Source organism: Ochotona curzoniae, unplaced genomic scaffold (assembly GCF_017591425.1).
Source record: "Ochotona curzoniae isolate NIBS_2020 unplaced genomic scaffold, NIBS_Ocur_1.0 contig_1274, whole genome shotgun sequence".
NCBI classification, from domain to species: Eukaryota; Metazoa; Chordata; class Mammalia; order Lagomorpha; family Ochotonidae; genus Ochotona; species Ochotona curzoniae.
Window position 1 is genome coordinate 27,761,966 of NW_024465023.1, and position 17,771 is coordinate 27,779,736.

The 17,771-nt window shown below is 43.6% G+C and overlaps 1 protein-coding gene across 1 annotated transcript in view; it reads right to left on the reverse strand.

Moving 5' to 3' along the window:
* The window catches only part of PHEX (phosphate regulating endopeptidase homolog X-linked), a 190,010-nt gene that overhangs the window by 87,188 nt on the left and 85,051 nt on the right, over positions 1 to 17,771 (reverse strand). The window contains exon 12 of the mRNA XM_041002049.1: positions 15,323 to 15,424. Within this exon, the coding sequence (XP_040857983.1) occupies positions 15,323 to 15,424 (102 nt within the window). The remainder of the gene's footprint in view (positions 1 to 15,322; positions 15,425 to 17,771) is intronic.

The following is a 17,771-nucleotide window of genomic DNA, read 5'->3' on the forward strand; positions in this document are numbered from 1 at the left end:
TGGTAGAGAGATAATCATATGGCAAGATACGAAGCAGGCAGAGAAGAGACACAAAATGGCTTTAATAAGCAACGCTTTTGTGAGACCCACCTTCCTGTGACTTGGGAACAGCACCAAGTCTCCACACTTAGTGCATTAACAATTAGCATTAATCCATTAATCGTTATTAAAACACATTTAGGGACCGAGTCTACAATACACGCGTCTTTGGGATACTCCCAAAATGTAACATTTAAAATTAAACTGAAATTTACTTTGCAAAACTGCCAGCACCTCTATCAGAATACTTTGATCATGCCATATCTTCCCAGCCCTGTTTCCTCCAACTTTTCAAATCTTGTTTTTTTTTGCCCCAGTTTCACCCTTTCTTTGCATGCTATCAGGCAGTCTCTCCAGCTCACATGTGAAATCCTGTCATGCCCTCAGCCTGCCTTTGCCCAGCTAGTCTAGGATCTAGAAAATGACAACTCAGACGAACAGGTTAAATACAATTTCTCTCTCTTCACCCATCTTCCACTATCTGCCTGTCCAGTCCTGGGGTTATTAATGGAACTGACATCCATGTAGAGCAGCCAGATAGCAAGCGAGCAGCTGACAGCAACAGACGCAGCCCCAGAGATAGCAGATAAGCAGACACATGGTGCCGATTAGTTTCGTCTCGGACTGAAGAGAAGGCGCATTTTACAAACACACACAGGGAGCTCCAACTTGCCTAAAAGACACTGCCCATTAAATCGAGGATGAAAACGGATTATTCTGAGGAAACTAAATGAAACACCTACTTTTAAGTGAATTCCTAACACATTCAGTTTGGATTTGAACAAGAAAGTACAAACAGGCATTCAACCTCCAGACCCATCCCACATATCAAAGTTAATGAGTATTCTCTATTGCATCTCAAAAACAATCCCTCAGCTTTGAGGCTCTTGGAATTTATCCAAAAGCTACCTCAGCAATTCCCAATTGCTTTCAATGTCCTACAACCAACCTACCCTTCCACCCAAAGTAATCCCTGCTATGTACTTCAAAGACCAACAACTTTATTATTATCCATGTGTAAACTTATTGTTGGCTGATATCGTTATAACTTTTTTAGGTGTTTACTCTGCTAGGTTTCCTGTTTTTACATAGCTTCATTATTCCAAACCTTTTGAGCCAATCGTAGCCCTTCATGCTAGCATTATTTTTAATGTAAGAAATGAGGGGAGCAGCAGAATGAGAGAAGGAAGATTATATTTTTTGGGATATATAAAATCTGTTCTCTTCATATTAGTCCTAAGAATACAAAAACAAATAGACATACATTAGTTACATTTATCTTCTTGATGATCACCATTGCAATACTGTAGAAGTTTCCAAAAACTATGCTGTGCTTATCATGCATGTGTCACCTGAAATGCAATGGTGTCCCTTATAGAAAGATATATCCTTGAAATATTTTTGTGTATTACTGAAACCTTGTGTTTCAAGTTGGTGAGGAGCCTCCACTCTCCTGGGTGGGGTGAGAATCAATATATTACTCACTGGCAGAAAAACTAAGTAAGGCAGTGATTTATAAATTGTTCAAATCCAAGGTGGAGGAATCCACCATGAGGGGAGGGTTTGGGGAAGGGTAGGGGGAGTCCCAGTGCCTATAAAACTGTGTCACATAATGCAATGTAATTAATAAATAAAAAGAAATAAATAAATTGTTCAAATCAGTTTGTGATGAAATTAGAGTCCAATAGTAAATTGGATAGTGTGCCACACCAGGAAGCAAAGACACGGTCAAAAACAACTGAGATCATATCAAAATTCAGTCAAGGACAGACAATTAGAACTTCAAAACAGAATGTTATAATTGCAATAATTTAAAACATATAAAATTAATAAATTTCTCTGAACTTATACAGAGAGAGAAAGAAAAAAGGAAAGAAAGAAAGAAAGAAAGAAAGAAAGAAAGAAAGAAAGAAAGAAAGAAAGAAAGAAAGAAAGAGGCAAGTCTGTTTCTATGCCACCACCAACTCGTGAATATTTTAATAAAGAAAGAGGCCTTTCTGACATAAACCATAGGTCAAGGTAACCAAAGTGGTTAACGAAGGAAAATGCTTTTTCATAGACCCAATCCCACTAACAGATGCAGAAAGACAACAGAATTTGAAAATCACCAGTTGCTAGGATTATCGTGGCATAGCACGTTAAACCACCACTTGCAGTGTTGGCATTGCAGCTGAGCATTGGTTGAGTCTGGGCTGCTCCATTTCTGATCTATCTCCCTGATAATATACCTGGGAGAGCAGCAGAAGATAGCCCAAACCTTTGGGTCCTCACACTCATGTGGGTGACCTGAGAGAAGCTTCAGCCTGGCCAGTCACAGTCATTGAGACAATTTGGGGAGTAAACAGGCACATGAATGCATGCTCATTCTCTCTTGTGCTCTCTCTCTCTCTTTAACTCTGCCTTTCAAATAGCTCTTCAAAAAAATCACTAGTTGCAATCCCTATGGAACTAAGTACAGGATGCTTCAAACAGTTTGGAGAAAAATGCATTTTATGACAAAATAAAAATGGATTTCAAAAATTTTTTCAATGATATAAGCTTTCATAATTCCATTTTCCCAGAATGTTTTAATATTTATTTTATTGTAATATACTTGAAAGGTGGAGAAAGAAACAGAAAGCAACTAATTTTCCATCAGCTGATTCCTTCCCCAAAGGCCTACCATAAGCAGAGCTGAGCCAGGAGCCTACAACCTCAGCCTAGTCTCCCAAATGAGTGGCAGGGGCCCAAGCACTTGAACCATCATCTGATGCCTCCCAGGATGCCTTAGCAGGGAGCTGGATCAGGAGCAGAGGGGCTGGCACTCAATCCAATACAAGATGTTAGCTACTCTACTGGGGACTTAACTGGCTGCACTACAGTGTCCACCCTGTCAATGAACTTTCTGGAGTACCTGCACATCTATGAAGTATTGTCAATGACCAATAATGCAACTATGTCAGTGCTTTTCACACCAGCTGTGCCTTTGTATCATCTGGGTCACTTTAGAATGTGGCCAGCTCCAGAGAGTCTGACGTCATTGGTCTGGGTTGTGCCCTGGGCCTAAGCATATTTTCAACTTCCCATGTAGTTCTAACCACATAAAAGAAGAGAGGGCTACTGCATGCGATGAAGGCTTGATGAGGAAAAGGAGAACAAATCGGTTTGACAACACTGACTCATGGGTTGCCCTTCCAAATGGAAGTGGACAATCGGCATCACACTCCCCTTAGCACCACCTGTGAAGTCTCATTGCTCAGAAAATTACAACTGCACCAAATGAAAGCTCCAGATTGAACCACCAATTACAGCCAATGGGAAGGACAGAACATGAGAGACAGCACCAGGATATAGTCTACCAAACAAAACAGCAACAAATTTTACTGCAAACATGTCCCAATTTCTTAAACAAATAAATTTGTTGGTAAGAGTTATCTTAACACTTAAAATCATTTAAAATGTGGTACCAATTTTTAGGAGTAAACATTTTTTAGATAATTACAGAAAATTATACTCAGGGAATTAATTATTGGAAAATAATCATTAATATTTTTGTGTATGTTAGTAGTATTGCAGTTGTGGGTTTTCTTAATTTCTCATCTCTTGGAAACACACAGTGAAATATTGATAGTAAAATGATGATGTCACTGTCCTCATAGATGGACTAACTTAAAAATTTTCTTCCATCTGACTCCAACAAGATTTGCCTACATTCAGAACTCTACTAACAACACCTATAGGTGTGGATGTGAGGAGAAAGGTACCCTCCTTCACTGTTGGTGGGAGTGTAAGCTAGTACAACCACTATGGAAGTCAGTGTGGAGAGTGCTAAGAGAACTGAAAAGTGACCTGGTACATGATCCAACTATCCCATTTCTCATATGCAGAAATGAAATCTGCATACGAGAAAGTGACCTTGTATTCCCATATTTACAGCAGCACAATCGACAATAGCAAAGACATGGAAACAATCCAGATGCCCATCAAAGAGGAGCAGATAAAAAACTATTGTACATCTACTCCATGGAATACTACCCAGCCACTGAAAAGAATGAAATTCTACCATTTGCAACCAAATGCTCTGAACTAGAGACCATTATGCTCAGTGAAATAAATAAGTCTTGAAAGGACAAGTATCGTATGTCCTTTCTGATATAAGGCAACTTTCACGCAAAATACAAGATCAATAGATATACAGATAGACATGCATGTATCAATAGTCACCTAGAGGAGCTATATAATAGGCTATCATATCACGATGTGAAGATACAATGCAGTATGTATCTCTACTTCTGAATAAAAGATGAACTGCCAATGAAAATGTTAACTATATCTGGGCAAAAGGATGTTGGACTCTTCACAATTGTCCATACCTACAATGTCAGGATACTTAAATAGAGTGATGGACCTATGATTTTTTGAAAGATTTATTTATTTTTATTGCAAGGTCAGATATACAGAGAGGAGTAGCGACAGAGATGAAGATCTTCCATCTGATGATTCATTCCCCAAGTGAGCGCAACGGCCAGTGCTGCGCTGACTCAAAGCCAGGAGCCAGGAACTTCCTCCAGGTCTCCCACACGGGTGCAGGGTCCCAAGGCCTTGGGCCATCCTCAACTGCTTTCCCAGACCACAAGCAGGGAACTGAATGGAAAGTGGAGCTGCTGGGATTAAAACCAGCACTCATAAGGGATCCCAGTGTGCCCAAGGCGAGAACTTTAGCTGCTAGGCCACTGTGCCAGGCCCAGACTTATGATTTTTTTTTATGGACTATACTATTGTAATCATATGGGGGGAAATCAGTGTGCGGAGGGCGTTTGAGAAGGGGCGAAGGGAGAAATCCAAGAGCCTATGGAACTGCATCATAAAATAAAAACAAATAAATTTTACAAACAGAAAATTCTCAAATACGGGCTGGTGCTGTGGTGCAATAAGCTGAGCCAGCACCTGTGACACTGGCACCCTGTATCAGAGTGCTGATTCAAGTCAAGGCTACTTTGATTCTGACCCTGTTCCCTACTAATGTGCCTTGAAAAGTGGTACAAGATAGATCAAGTGCTTGGACCCTTGCCATTGTAATGGGAGACCAGATGGAGTTCCCGGCTACTGGCTTTGGTTTGGTCCAGCCCTGACTATATTTTGGCCATTCAGGGGAAGAACCAGTGAATTGCAGTTCTCTGTGTGTGTGTGTGTGTGTGTCCTCTATCACCCTACCTTTCACATTAACTTTTTAAAAATCTTTGTAGGAAAATTCTCAAACCCAAAAGATAGCTGAAGGTGGGAGAATATGAAATTACAATGGCAACATCTTATGACCTTGGTGCCCACCCAAGGGCACCAAAACAAAAAAACAAAATCTCAATACCCTCTAAGGCTGGTGATGAGAAAAAAGAAGTTATAATGGACACTTTGTGTTTGTTTCTTAATTTCTACAAAAATCTTCACTAATATTATAGTTACTATAATAAATTTCCATTATGTACCCCTACCACAAAGAAACTAATGTAACTGGCATCATCTTTTGCCCCCAGTTTGAGGATACTGGCATGAAACATTACCATTACTTGATGAAGAGAAGAGGGAACATGGGAAATGTGAACTTCTAAACTTACATGAACTTCAACAAGTTCATGTGAAATGTGTATTGTGACAAAGCTATGCAAGAATTCAACACTTGCACCACAATAAACCTATTTTTAATCATATTTTTCTTTCCTGAGTATTTGGCATTTACACTCTGTAAGCTGCTGAACATATACTATGAGTTAGTCCTTCCAAACAATCAGTAAAATGAAGGTATATGTATTTTAATTCATAAGGAAGTTAAGGCTCCCCAGGAGCCTCTTGCATAAGGCCCTATAGCAAGTGTTCAGTGGAAGTGTGGTTCCCATTATGGCCTGCCAAAGAATGGAGTGCCAGACCAGTGTTAGGTTATAAAAATATAAAAGGATACCAGCCAGACACAGGTCTTCTACTTGTAGAGGTCACTCAATTCAGTAATCTCTACTGGGGGAAGTATAGTTTTTTGACAACGAACAATCATTACAAATCTATTTCAAAAAATCACGTAAGAAAGGCCTCATTACCAGAAATGCTAGAAGGGTTTATTATTTTTTTCCCAAAGCTCCAAATGGAGATATGAATTTAAAAGGATGAGAACATAGATGTTGCAACATTGAGTAAACCTTGAAAACATTATTCTAAGTGAAAGAAGCCAGACACCAAAGGTTATACACTGCATGGTACCATTTATATGAAATATCCTGAATATGTAAATCCACAAAGATGGAAAACAGATTGTTAGTTGCCAAGGGTTAGGGGGTTGAGAGATGGGGAGTGAATGTTGAATGAGTATGAATTTTCCTTTTGGGGTAATGAAATACTTTAAAAATAGAGGTGGTGGTTACATAACATTGCAAGTGTCTTAAATGTTGGAGATGAAGGCTTGGTGCAGCAGGTGCCATCTGATGCTCAGGGCCCCATATCAGAGCACCAGCTCAAATCTCAGCTGCTCTGCTTCCAAGTCAGCTCCCTGCTAATGTACCAAAAAAGGCAACAACAAATATATTTGGGCCCCTACCACCCATATGGGAGACTTGGATGGTTCCTGACTTCAACCTGGCCCAATTCTAGCTGTTGTGGCTACTTGAGGAGTGAACCAGCCAATGAAAGAGCTCTTTCTCCCTGTATCTCCCTTTCTCTATATATCTCTGGTTTTCAAATCATCTTTTCATTTTAAGCGATTGCTTTTTAAAAATATGCTAAATGCTACTGAATTCTTCATTTTAAAATAGGTCATTTTATGCTATGTGGATTTAATATTAATTTTTAGAACTAAAAGAAAAGGTGAGAAACTAAAGAGGAAAGAAAAGGGAAATGGTGTCGCTTCAAAGATGCTTGGAAGAAAAAAAATTAGTTTTGCTTATAGGCAAGTGACAAAGAGGACTGAGATTTCCAGTCTGGCCGACTGGACAATTGGCATCCACCCACAGATCCACAGAACCTGCATACAAGCAAGACAGGATCTTAGAAAGAAGGCAAGCTCAGTGGAAGCTTGTTCATTTCCTCACATTTCTACTTTGGTTTATAGAACAACAAGAAATGTCCTAAATACAGTGTTTGCAGATATCAGACATTGCTAAACACCCCATGATTTTCTTTCAGGGAGAATTTGGATCACAGTTGCCTTGCATGCACTCAAAGGAGAACTGCAGTAAAAATCAATTGGTAGATGAAATGATTATCTTCTAACAAAAGACCAGCCACAGGGCAGCTTCCCCATGAATGTTTTTGTTCAGCAGACAAATCTAGAAGGGTGTCTCCAAAGGGCGAGCAAATGGGCCAATCCCAGTGCCATTCTGTGGGGAGGCTTACTAATAATCTGGAGAAATGACAGAGTCACAAAGAAAACATGCCAAATTTTGAGACTCGAGATAGAAGCACTAATTGACACCATGAAAGATAGCCTTGAGATTTTTAAAGGTCATAGGAGATGCCATTCTAAGGAATTAACCCAAAATGGGGGGGGGGGCGTTTTATAAGAGATATTTATCACAGCAGTATTTCTAACAATGCTGTTTAAATATTCAACTAAAGAGAAATGTCCAATCTGTCATACAACTACCAGAAGAACATGTAATAAGAGCAAATCTTCTCTTACAAAGAAAAATGTAGTCATAGGAGAGACATTCACAATAGGTTAAGAGAAAAGGAAGGCATCATTGATACACAGGACATCACCCAATAAGGCCTTTTAAAACCTACGTTAAGGGGGAAAGCCAAGCAACGTACACATGTTAGCAAATGATGATGTCTGAGTGATGGAACTAGGAATGACATTCATTCCTTCTACCTTTGTACTTCACTTTCCAGGGTTTCTTTAATGAGCATAATTTTTTATTAAAAGTAATAAATATACAGAAGATTCAACAATATTTTTTATTCAAAGCCATGAACCAAGACAACTAAATGTAAGAATAAGCATGAAGTTCTGGGGTGAACTTTTTGAAAAGAAAAAAAAAAAAAAAACAAAGTTTAAAACTAGAACAATGGGGCTTAACAATAGTTCCTGTAGAATTAAAAAATAAAACCTAGAAATTAACTGAGTATAAACTCATTTTGAGCCAACAGTGATTTGGCTGAGGGAAAAAGATCACCATAATATAAGCTTTGGATTTCTTGATCTAATTTGTATGCAAAACAAAGGCAGTAATAATATCCTCATTGTGCTGTGTGAGTTGGACGAGATCTAAAATATCGTGTTTGGCTTGAACTTGAGCTTTAAAAGGGGGGATATTGAAAACTGGAGCACAGCCAGCAGGCTCAGCCATCTGAAGCACAGCACAGAGCACTGGCTCTCATCACACCTGCCTGGAGGTCTTCATAAACTGCAGCTTCCTGGGGCTCCTCCCTCAGGTGTCGATTCTGTAGATCACAACGGAGCCAAGAATCTGCATTTGCACCTAGTTCCTAGGTAACATGAGGGCTCTTAGCCAGGGACCACATTTGGTGATCCACTGGCACTGTGGGTTAAAAAAAAAAAAAAAACCAGCTTGTGCATGGCTGATTGATCAGAGACAGAGTGGCTAAGAGAGAGGTCTTCCATTTGCTGACTCACTCTCCAATTGGCCACAGTAGCCAGGTCTGCTCCAGCCCAACGCCAGGAGTCAGGAACTCCATGTGGGTCTCAGATGTAAGTGGCAGGGGCTCAAATACTTGAAATATTTTCTACCTTCCAGGTGTATTAGCAGGAAGTTGGATTGGAAGTGGGACTCCAACTGTTGCCCTTAGGCAGTGTCAGTATCACTAAGTGATACCTTACATACTGCACCACAACACAGGTCCCCAAAAGCACATCTTGTGAAATGAGACTTTCAGGAATGCTGTCCCAGCTCTTGCGCTTACCAGCTGGGCAGCCCTGGGGAATCTGGCTTGCTCTCTCTGTGCTTAAGTTGTCACATGTTACAGGGAACAACTGTATCCACCTCTCGCAGGGATATTATGGCACTGAGACAGTTAATATTTGTAAAGCATGTAGAGCATCCAGCCTAGCATACTATGTTTGTTAACTGAAAACGAGGAACAGTAGAGACAATTCATCACTTGAAGTAGAAACACATTGGAAGATCTTACAAGATCGGCCGGGCTTTTCCACGGTTACAAGGTACAGATGTGAAGGCACCCAGCACAAGTGACCAGGAAGGGACCTCTGCATCTTTATGAAGATGGGCTCCTAACACATGGCAGAGCAATCAAAGAAATGCTCTGGCTGCGTTCTGAAGGAGCCCCTTGTCATTCTGGGCATGCTCGTGGGAGAGATGGTGACTCGAGGGCTCGTCACAAGGGAATCACTTAATAAATGTTGCCCATGGAGGAATCCACCATGGGGGGAGGGGTTTGGGAGGGGTGGGGGGGATCCCCAGCGCCTATAAAACTGTACTACATAATATAATGTAAGCAACAATAAAAAAAAAATAAATAAAAAAAAATAAATGTTGCCCAGTTCTATGGACACAGCCTCAGCAGGAGGGGATTCTCTGCTGAAATTAGCATTATGCTCCCACAGCACCAGTCCTACAGCAGCAACATCACTGGGAAACTGGACAGAAAGGCACATTCCCAAGCCCCCACCTGACACTACTGAACCCAAAACTTCGAAGGTTGAGGATGGTCATTGGAGTTTGAATCAGCCTTCTGGAGTGGGGGGGGGGGGGGGGAGGTGTTCCTGGGGATGGGAGGGGCTACATTCTGAAGTGTAAGAATGAATGTTCTAAGCAGTTACAAGTGGCTCCACAACACGCAAACCTGATTATGGCATGCATAATATGCCTTTGGCGCGGGAAAGCAGCAAACGCCCACTAATACTGCTTGTGTGCCTACACATCTATCACAAAGATAATACTGAAGTTGTTCAAATACCAGAAAACGCCTTACTACCTCTCTCCCTCCCAACAGGGGCTGCTTGCTGCTATATGCACCTGCGGTGACAGAGAAGTCATGGCAAACACTACCTGCAGCATACAAGAGCTAACAGGGACCCGGGCCCACGGCAGCCCTTACCCACCTTCCTGAGCAACAGCCAAACCCAGAGACCCAGACACACAAACAGAGCCTCACTCCCTCTGCTACCCCGTCACCGGCTGGCCCAGCCACAGCCTCCTCATCTCCCAGGACAGCTACTGAGAACAAGGCATTGATAACTCAGAGACCCTGTCTCATGCACCCCGTGCTCCTCCCAGCGGTTTAGGCTGACTCCTGGAGTGCTAAGATCACTAAGGTAGCCACTTACCTCCCCATCTGCAGATACAGAAACTGAGCAGAAGACATTAAAAAACTCCCAGAGGGTCACACAGCTAATAAGGGGTGGAAGTTGCTTGGAACGTCAGCAGCCCATCTCCAGTCTGTAATCCTAACCTTAGTGTTATACTTCCTGTAGCATCACTGCCTTGGGCCAAAAGAGACAGATGCACAGAGCCAGGAAGATGGGGGCAGAGAGTGGGTACAAGCTAAGGACAACAGGCATGCAGGAGCCACTGTGAGTGGTTTTCAGCTGGACCTCAGCATCCCCAGCATGCACCGGGATGGTTCAGGCAGCAGGTGACTGTACCTGTGTACAGCAATACAGAGACACAGGATCTGGAGGAACAGTCTGCTGCCATTCTGTAGAATACTTAGAAGTGAATTGATGAGAGGCAGCCCAAGTGCAAGTAGCAAGGGCAAGGGACCATTGGATGCAAAGTCAGTGAGGCTGGCATGTGGGAAAGAGGAACAGGCAAAGAGATGTGCCTCTCAGGCCCACTCGCGATCTCCATCACCTGAACCAGCACGTCCCACATGGGCCCTATCTACATCCTGGGGCTCCTGTGCTGCGTGAGGCTCCTGCAGGAACGCAGCTGTAACTCATGCTCTCTGAATCCTAATCCCAGGTCCCGGCCCCTCACTGAGCACATCCTGTTGGAAACATTTGCAATAGAGTGCACAGAGGCAAGGCTTGTACCCAGACACAACAGACTACTCTGCACCTTAAAGGTGAGGAAGCACCAACAGCACACACACCCCAGGGCCTTTGGCCTGGTTGGAGAAGGGCAAGCAATTCCTATGGAAACTGAGAAGCAGCAGGAGAAGGCTAGAGCAGATGGGAGGAGAGGGAGGCAGGGATGAAAGGGGGGGCGGGGTGGAGGCTGTGACACATACTGCAGGAATGAGGGTGCTGGGCAGGGTCACCTCAATTCCCACCCATCGTGGGCCACGGGAGGCTTGGGAGCAGGTGTTGACGCCCTCACACTATAATCCTTAGTGTGCATGGCCAAGCAGGATTGGAAGGAATGAGAAAGCTCTTGGGCCCAATGCAAGCCTGCAACTGGCTCCCTGATAGGAGCACAGTGAAGGGGAAAGGGTGTGACAGAAATTCCAGATGGGGTGGATCCCTCCTAACCCTAGAGGCTTGAAAATTTTCATCTGTAACTAGCCCCCTGCTGGGCTGATCCAGAACCACACCTTCAGCACCACAGGAGTGCCCAGTGACTAACAAAGTCAAAGAGGTGAGTTCCAACTCCGTGTTCTCCTCTCCATGAGAATTTAGTCCAGTTCTCTGAAAGCCTACGTACAGCAGTCACGTGGCTGTGGACCTGGGGCCTTTTCTGCACCTGCACTGGCCAAGCTCTAGGCCACTCCCTCAAGCACCTTTAGCGTGCTGTTTCCCTGTGAGGACCATCCTGGTATTCTTGTCTGAGTGTGTCCTGACAAGCCTGGGCCTCAGGGGCAAAGAGGACAAACAGATCTTTCCAGAGGGAGGAAACTGTGGGCCGCAGAACTGAAGCTGAGCTGCCGACTTCAGGAAGCTACTCCTGCTGCTCTGCCCAGAGCTGGCCAAGGCTGGCTGGAGGTGATGGCTAGTCCCTCTCCTGCCAGGCCCTGGAGTCACTGTGCAGTGACCTTGAATGCTTCTCCTCTATTTTGCAAAGGTCCAATCCTTCAGACAGCACCTCTCTGAACATCTTTGCGTCCCCTGACGATGTCTACAACAATCAGGGGAAAAACAAAACACCAGGCCTCCTGTCCTTTGTGGGTTGTTTACAGTAAGATTGTACATTCTTCCTGGGAACACAGAAGCCTCAACAAAAACTGGTGTTCATTTCGCCATACCAGATTTCTACATGAAACGTGTAACATCGGTTTCCCAACTCAAGGGCTGTCCTTGCCCTCTAACGGGAGGAGCAGGAGACAGAGCTAACCCATTTACCCTTCACTGAAGCAGTGATCACCCCCAGGGACAGGCAAGGCATAGGCACACACTGTCCTAGGGGCGCCGTCCGACCACTGCAGGCAGCAGGCCCACCCTGGGGCCCAGGGCGTGGTGCTTGGAACACCAAGGTGACACCTCTCAGGAGGCACTTGAATTAGCTGCAGGCCAGGGCTTCCTGGTGAGGGAAAGAAAAGCTTCTCCCTGTCACAAAGCCGAGCATTTTCCCAGCTCTCCCAGTGGGTTGCCAAGTGACTCAGCACTGGCCCAGTGTGGGCACTATTATTGATGAGAAATCTTCCGCCTGGGTGATATACTGCACACACCACATGCCCAGAGAACAGTGCCAAGTCATACCAGGAAGAGAAGGCGAATTATTCACCTCCACTTCCAATGCAGGCAAATTCTTTCTTAATGCAGAAGGCTACTCAGTATCAGAACTGCAAAGCCCTAAGAGAGTCAGAGATTTCCACGTAAGATCCAAAGAATTTTAAAGCAGAACCTCTCCTTTCTTGCTGACTATTAAAAGGCAATCAAATTGAGGACAGCAAAGAAAAAGGGTAAGAAAAAAATAATTTTTCAAAAACAACCTCAGAGTAGAAGGCTGCAGAAAAAACCTTCAGCTTGTGGGGTTCTTTGTGAGTACTACGAGCTCCACCCAGAGGTCATTGCCAGAACTGCAGATTCGTTTAATTTCAACAAATCTTCCCCCTTCCAGAGGTCCAGAGCTATCCGCCTCACAGACTGCTGGAAATTCTTGAGTCACATCCCTCTTTCTTGCCTTTCATTAAAGGAACGTCTCTGAACTCTGAAATACAAAATATACTCGGGGAACTTGATGAGATCCAATACGACATTTGCCTTTGATATGTGTACCTGTTGAGGAACTTGCCAAGTTGCTGGCAAGCTGAACTCGGTTTAAAGAAAGCAGCAAGTTCAAAGAGTACTTTCAGAGAAAAAAAAAACAGCTAGCTCTCAGTGAAATCAAATGGAAGACTTGAGAGCAACTCAGAGGAATATGTCTAACGTTAGGAGGATTGAGAATGGCCTCCTTACTAGCACATCACGAAGCGAAGATACATTGCAATAGACATCGCTACTCCAGAATAAAAGGATACCCAATGAAACTGTTAAATAGGGCTTGAGAATGAGATACCAGACTATCTATCATTGTCTATACCTATTATGTCATGATACACTTTAACAGTAGAATGTTGGACTTATGACTGTTGCTGAAGGATTATACTATTGTAATGTAATGATATGGGGGGGAAACAGCTGGTGGGGGAGAATGGGGAAGGAGGAAGGGGAGGCAGAGGGGAGAATCCCTGTGACTATGGAACCATATTGTGAAAAATAATGATAAAAGAGAATGGCCTCCTTCTAGAAGGACCCATGGGGTCCACGCACTCAAATAGAAAGCACCCATTCACTCATGCAGTTCACGGGATCCCCAGGGGTGGCAATTTCAATCCAATATTCTTGGGAAACTAATTGCAGTTTTTAGAGTATTATCCATTTGCAACACACACACACACACACTCACACACACACACCACACACACACACACACACACACACACACACACACACACACACACACACACACACACACATTCATGTCCACCAATTCATGCACAATTCCTTTGCAGCCCTCAAAGGGTCAAACTAAGAGACCCTTAAGACGCTGAGTGTTCAACTTGCCAGCAGGAGACACAGTCTGTCTCAGTACAGGCTGGCTCGGCACATCACCGAAGCCTTTACAAGACAACAATATGTGGGTGCCGAAAGTCCCATGTACCATCTGCAGTTTGCCATCGCAGCCCGGTGCCCATGCCTTTGTCAGCTTGTGCCTTCATGACTTCAGACAGCTTTGACAGATTTTTGAGAAGGAAAAAAATATCAAACTTACCCTTCTCTTCTTCCAACACTCCTCCCCCTCCACCATCACCACCCAAGTTCTTCCTTCACTATAAACACTGGACAGCCTTTTCGCGTCCATTGACGAAAATATCTAAGGCAGTGTTTATTCAACGTGTGAGGAATCAAGCTCTCCAACACATCCTTGCACATTTGGAGTTCAACAAGGCTTGGCCTTCTTTGTTTTTGTGTTCAGCACAACTCGATACGACTCCAACCAGCATTACGTGCGCCTGCTCATGAAGGCCATCACCCCGAAGACTGGCTCAGATGGCGGTATGCAGCTCACACCTGTGAGCCACAGACCAGAGGTTGTTGGAGAGGAGCCTACAAGGCGACAGCATCATGCCTTCAGTGATGGCTCTCAGCATGGGAGTGCTTCGGGAAACCCTGTCTATAAAGAAGGGCTACTACTTTCAGAAGCTCCCATGCTACAGAGCATATGGAGCAGGTGTATCTTACCCTCAGAGCTAGCTCCATGAGAGCACTTGGAGTTCAAGATGCATCCCCATTCTTCATTTGGAAACAACATCGTTGCTCATGTTTTGATCATCTTGCCCCAACTTGCTGCATAATTTCTGGAATTTTTAAAATCCTATCACTGATCTGACCTGTGTTGTACAGCTGATGCTATTAAGGTCATTTGTACAAAATGAAGAAAATCAGTGTGCTTGGTGATGGGAAAGGGTTTGTCCCGAAGACACTTGCACACATCGTGCCCAGAACACAAGGACACATGGCCAAGATGGCTTTTTCTTCTTCTTTGTGTCTCGAGGGTTCATTTGCCAGCTGTTCCTCATGGCTCCCCACTGCTTTGCATTCTGCAGTATCCAGCGACAGTTTAAGGCAAGACTCACTAGGCAGCAAGCCACGGTGCTCTTACAGATAGCAATTAGAAGAGATGGAACGGCTGAATTGCAAGGTGTTAGGAAATGCAGTTCAAGAAGGAAGCAGTCAGATTTTATTTTCTTTTATTTGCTGGTGATGAAATCTTATAGATTTCTCCAAAAGCAGACACCTAACTCTAGGGTCATTGAGAGTCAACTGTTCAGTCAATAGAAAAATCAACTACACAATGTCAAGCACAAAAATCTATTCAACCAAAAGCCTATTTTTTTTCTTTTAATCAAAAGGAATCCCTACCTTTTCTTTGGCTTTCTTTTTTGTTGCTGCATCCATCCACTCATTTTCTTTCTCCAGCATGTCAATAAAGGCCCAGCGAACACCTTCAATCAATTCCTGCATCTATGAGAAAATATCCAAAGAAGCAGAGTCAGTGTAAAGAAGTCCTCTCGATGAGATTTTTCTGAGCCCAAACTGAGTTGCAGGAGTAGTGGTCCAAGGCTCAACGTGGTGAGGTGGAGGCTATTGCAGCCCAACTCCATGCGCTGGCATCATTTCTTTCCTAGAACCAAGCTCTTTTCCCCACCCATCAAAAATAACTGACCGTTTCTACCCATTTGATGGCCTAGCTAGAAAAGGGTTGTATGAGGGAAGGGGAAGAACTGCAGGTTGTGACTAATAGCCTAGCTGTCTGTAGCAACTAAAGGGGTCCATCCTAAGCAAATTAGCAGCTAATTTCTTTCATTGACAAAGAGCGTGGGAGAGACAAGGGTATGGGCTATATGTTTTAGGGAGTTATTGGACAAGAACATGAAGGAACACTGCAAAGTGATACTATTGAAAACACACACACACACACACACACACACACACACACACACACACACACAGGGAGAGCTAGCACCCCAAGGGACACGTTGCCAACCTGAATTAGACTTATGCCAGGAAAAATTCACTGAAAATTTAGCACCAGCAGTTAAGCCAAAGACCTGGCTGTTCTCTTAGTATTTGCCTCCTCTTGTCCCTACTCCCTGACAGCTCAGAAAAGTTTCATTACTGTAAATGGAAAATAGGAGAGCCTAGAGCAAGCTTCTGCAAGAACATGTTCTGCAAGACATTTTGGAAGCATGAGGACAGTGATGCCACCTGGATGCTGAGGATGCGTTTGCCATGACCTGTAGGCCAGGACAGAGGGATGGAAGAAAAAGAGATGTAGACACAGAATCAGAAGATACCACTGTGTGAGAACTTCCTCCCAGCCTATTTATAGCATGCTATTGTCCTGTAGACATGCTTTGGCTTTAAACAAAATTCCAAAATGTCCAAAACAGATGGGACTGGGGAAGAGCAGAGCCAAGAGCCTGGAATTCAATCTAGTCTCTCACAAGGGTGGCAGGGACCCAAGCACTTGAGCCATCACCTGCTGCCACCCAGGATGCACATTAGCAGGAAGCTGGAATTAGAAGTGGAGCCAGGACTTGAACCCCACACTCTAACATGGGTTGTGGCTGTCCAGGAGGCAGCTTAACCACTAGGCCAAACTATTGTTTCTACTCTGGCTTTCTTCACGAGACACTGAAGAAAGAAAAAATACTGAGTTCAGCCACAGAAACAAACTTACATTTCAGATTATGTAAATCAATCTTTAACATGAATTCTAGAAGAAAAGAAGTTTAAATATTTTCTTTGTTCTACAATGCATTGTGAGCAGGAAGCTCAAAATAATTTTTTTCTGTTTAATAAGTTTTGAGCTATGTTTTCACTCAATAACAGTTGTAAGGGAACCAGAGCCGGAAATCAGTGGGCTGGGTTCCATCATATGTAAATAAGAACAAACAGCAGATGGAAGGGGGTGGGAGGGGCCTCACAGCTAGTTCTTCCCAACTTCACGAAAACATTAGAAGAAGGGAAACTTCAGCTTTGGATTGGAGCATGATAAAAAAAATACAAAATCATGGTGGAGCAAAGATCTTTCAGAAAAATTATCAAATCAATGGTTCTCAGTTTTGTCTATACACTGGCATCTTGGGGCGGGGGGAGCTGTTTGAAAAGCCCCCCAGTGCGTATGCACGTACACACACAAATAAACACACACACCAAGAAAAGAAAACTTGAAATCCAGGTGTCAGAATGCCGACGTCATGGGCCTAAGGTCTAGCCTAGATGGTGGGTGTTTGCAAAGCTCCCAGGGAGACTGGCACACGAAGCCATGGATAAGAGCATGCTCTCCAGGGAAACCATTTATTTTCCAGATGAGGAAATGAGCTGAGAGGTCATGGCTGGCTCAAATTCATTCAGCATGTGGAAGGTCAGAGCCAGACTCTGCACATGCATGAAGGCGCCCCTCCCCACTCCTCACTGCAAATGAAAGGAAAAAGCTAGGGAATGGAAGAGAACCAACCAGAAGACAACAGAGTCACCACTTTAAACAGAAATCCCACATGATTAATATGTGAACACAACAAGGCACACTCCAAGAACAAGATCTTCCATCAATGCGGTCAGCAGCACTCTGTTCTTGCATAGTCAATCTATGACCTTATTACACGGCACCACGCACCAACCAGACCATGCTCTCCAGACAGAAAGACAAAGGTAAGGTACAGTGATGGAGATGGAGAAGGAGTACAAGGACTTTAGAAATTTGGAGCTCACCTAAAAGCTCCCAGGTGATTCATTCATGTGGGGAGATGAAGAATTCAACAGTGCGATGAATTCCTAGGCTTCAGGCATAAGCAATACAGTAGAT